General features: G+C 47.9%; 1 protein-coding gene across 1 annotated transcript; it reads left to right on the forward strand.

Moving 5' to 3' along the window:
- Positions 1–3,042: 3,042 nt before the first annotated feature.
- Positions 3,043–3,459, forward strand: LACBIDRAFT_313000 (uncharacterized protein; the record flags this gene model as incomplete). Its single annotated transcript, XM_001888519.1, has 1 exon — positions 3,043–3,459. One exon carries the CDS (start codon positions 3,043–3,045, stop codon positions 3,457–3,459), a length of 417 nt encoding a protein of 138 aa, XP_001888554.1.
- Between the last annotated feature and the right edge of the window lie 277 nt (positions 3,460–3,736).

A 3,736-nucleotide genomic window follows, 5' to 3' on the forward strand; every position in this document is an offset into this window, starting at 1 on the left:
CCGCCTCGAGAGTTGATTCTCACGAGGTTGTAGCCAATGCGGACGGTAATGCAGTGACTGTGATGTTTGAGGTAGTCGGTTTGGACTTTGATGCGGTGAGACTGAAAGTAGATAGAGGGGATGTGGGCTTCGCAGTTGATTGAGTAGAGGTAGGTTGCGACATCTTTCTTCGAGTTATGTTCGAAGTCCGTATGCCCAAACGGCCGGAGATAGACGTCTCGGTAGAGGTTGGGGTAGGGGTAGGTATGTTTGTAGGCTTTATAGGGGATACCGATCTTGATGATTCTCTTGATCTGCGAGTAGTGTGAACAGATCTAGAAGATCGGGTGAATGAATAAGAAGGTCCAGTGGTGCCAGTAGCACGATTTGAAGTTGTTTGATCGATAACGGGGCCAGGAGTGACTGTAGCGGATGTACTATCCGATGCTTCCTCACTAGGCCTAGTCTTCTTGCTGTTGTAGTCGGCCAGGTTGTCGATGGATCCCACAGTGTCCACCTTTGTAAGAGGTGTTCCGTGAGCTAGGGAACTAGAGTGGGGATTCTGTACCAACGACAGGTGAGCTGGCAGACACAGAGTCACAGGGATTACTATGGTGTACAATCGGATGCCAGTTACGGTCTAGTCTCGCGCTTACTTAGCGGAGATCGTTAGCGCTTCGGATATCCGTTGCACGATCTCTGCACTTTCTCAGGAAATCCTCGAGAAAGTAGCAAGCAGGAGAGAGAGAGTAAATGACGAAAGACGATGCCCAAACACCTCAAAGAGAGTATTCAGTAGCTTTACTAAAGTCAAAGCACTTACTATACTTCAGGGGAATGCAATACGACGCGATTCCAGATGCAGAGTACACGTATTGGTGGTTTGAAAGATAGAAAAAGGTAGTGTTACATCTGTGACTACAAGTATGTAATGCGAGTTGAATCGCGTGCTTAAGTAAGCGAATGTCATGTATGTAAGAATAACAGTAAAGTAAAGATATGCCCGTAGTGAATGCTCTTGATAGCCAGGAAATTCGTGAAGTGGGGATTATAATAGGTAAGGCATCCGTTACACCCACAAGGAGAGTAAGCAAACGTTTGGCTCCCCACTCACCATCATTGGAATAGAAGTCGACCCTAATGCCTTATCAATGACGATGCCTGCCGAAAGCCTCCAACAATTGATTACCGCAATCCGCAACTTCATCTCCATGAAGCACAAATTCACCTTGCGTGAATGGCAGAGGCTAGCAGGCTGGATAAATTGGAGTTTCAACGTATTCCCCTTACTCAGACCTGCACTAAACAACTTTTATGCGAAAATAGGTGGTAAATCTGCCCCAAACCAATTCATCCGAATCAACAACACCGTCCGCGCTGACCTCGCCTGGGCCGCAGACCACCTGGAGTGTGACAGCGGTGTCAAGCTCATCCATCAAATTTACTGGGATGTGAATGCTGCAGACTTAACGATTTTCTGTGATGCCTGCCTTGAAGGTATGGGTTTCTGGTTACCTGACGACCGTGTTGGTTTCTACTCACCCACCCCTGATGGCACGACCAACGAGCACATATTCTTCTTCGAAGTGTTATGTGTCCTATCTGCCATTCACCACGTCACCGATATCCTCCGAGTCCCCCCAGCCACCAAAGTCCTCATCTACACTGATAACGACAATACAGTCGCCATTTTCAATACGCTCAGATGCCTCCCCCATTACAACACAATCCTCATCGATGCCGCCGACACATGTATCAATTACAACTTACAACTCAGAGTCCTCCACGTTGCCGGAGAGCTGAACTGTGTCGCCAATGCCATCTCGAGGAACAACTTTAATGTCGCACGTCAGTACGTCCCTGACCTTATCATTTCACCTTTCATACCCCCTCGATTGCCGCTGGGGGCTCCAAAAAAATGATCCCTACAACTGTGCATGCCAGGCAACCTCAGAGGGAAGCCTGGTCATGGGAGAAGCTTTTCAGAGAGTGAGCTATCGCCCTCAGACAAGCCATCGACAACTCCACATGGAAGACCTATGGTTCCGCCCTCAACTCCTACCTAAACTTCATCAAATTACATGACTTCCCCCTTGATCCAACCCCTGACACCCTTAGTCTATTTACAGTCTACATGTGTCACCATATCAAACCTGGATCCCTCGCAACATACCTCTCTGGCATTTGCCAGCAACTAGAACCTTATTTCCCCGACATACGCAAAGCACACAACTCTGCTCTTGTACACCGTACATTGCAGGGGTGCAGGCATCTGCGTGGTACACCAACTTCTCGTAAACGCGCCCTCACTCTAGACGACCTTGAATTGGTTGTCAACACACTAGGAGATTCCTCTGACTACGACGACATCCTTTTTCTCGCACAACTGCTTACTGGCTTCTTTGCCCTTCTCCACTTGGGAGAAATGACCTACCCAGACGACCCGCAACTCCGTGACCCCCGAAAAGTCACAAAACAAACTTCTGTACGTTTTTCCGACCTTTCCTATCAATTTTTTCTGCCTGGCCATAAGGCTGACAGATTCTTTGAATGGAATACCATTATCATTCGAAAGAATGGGCATGTCTTTGACCCCCACAAACGTTTCCTCGCATACATCAATGCACGTGACAGCAAATTCCCCTTCAGCTCCCCCCTTTGGTTGACTAGCAAGGGCGTCATCCCTACCCAATCTTTCTTCATCAAACGCTTGCGTCGTTTCTTTGACTCTGACACCGCCGGCCAATCACTCAGAGCAGGAGGGGCAACTTCCCTTGCTGAAAATGGAGTGCCACCTGCAATTATTCAAGCAATTGGTAGATGGGCATCAGATGCCTTCAAAATCTACATCCGCAAGAACCCCGTTCTCATCCAAGCCTTGCTGTTTGGCCAAACTGCGTGCTCCGCATCATCATACATCCACGCCTTGGATTCCTAATTTTCCTCTTACTATTACAGACTTTTACTTACTCACAGACTTTTTTATCTTTTACTTCTACAGACTTTCCCAACCCCCTCATCCCCCACGACATGGACGTATCCCTTTTCTACATATATACACGCATGTATTCCCTCCTATTTTTTCCCCTCGCTCCTCACATCAATCACTACGTGATCTCATCACCCCTTTTTTCTTTTTCTTCATATAGGATTCTAGCCATACCTCGAGTGGAAATACGTTGGAATCAGGCACGCGCCGCGCCTGATCTTCCTGACTTTGGCTATTCCCTTATCACTCAGTCAGTCACATCGCCTCTGCATCACGCAAAGCCTAGGCATCATTGGAGGTACTTAACTCATAGACAAGTGATGCGGCCCGCTAAAAGGATACTTTCCCAATGCGGACTAGCGCGGACTGATCACGGTGTACATGATGTATCAACAAAAAACCAAAAAAAAAACGTGTTTCTTCATTTGGCGCTCATGAATTGCACTACTACTACTCTCCTCTATACACTCGTCGCCTTCCTCATCCGATAACTGAGGGGGCGTAAACATAGCGGCGGGGACAAATGTTTTCCGACTCACGTCCCGAGAAACCATATGATCTGACCGCAGTACTTTACCCTCCCCCATGAGTTCCGGCGGACTCCAACGGACTCCCATAGAATGTCGGAATTCCATCTGGAGTCTGCCGGAATGGTAGGAATCTCAAATTCCAGTGGATTCCGCCGGATTCTGAATGGAATTCCAATGGATTCCACCGGATTCTGAATGGAATTCCAATGGATTCCGCTGGATTCTGAATGGAGTTCCA

This window comes from Laccaria bicolor, genomic scaffold (assembly GCF_000143565.1).
Source record: "Laccaria bicolor S238N-H82 LACBIscaffold_56 genomic scaffold, whole genome shotgun sequence".
In the NCBI taxonomy this organism is placed as follows: Eukaryota; Fungi; Basidiomycota; class Agaricomycetes; order Agaricales; family Hydnangiaceae; genus Laccaria; species Laccaria bicolor.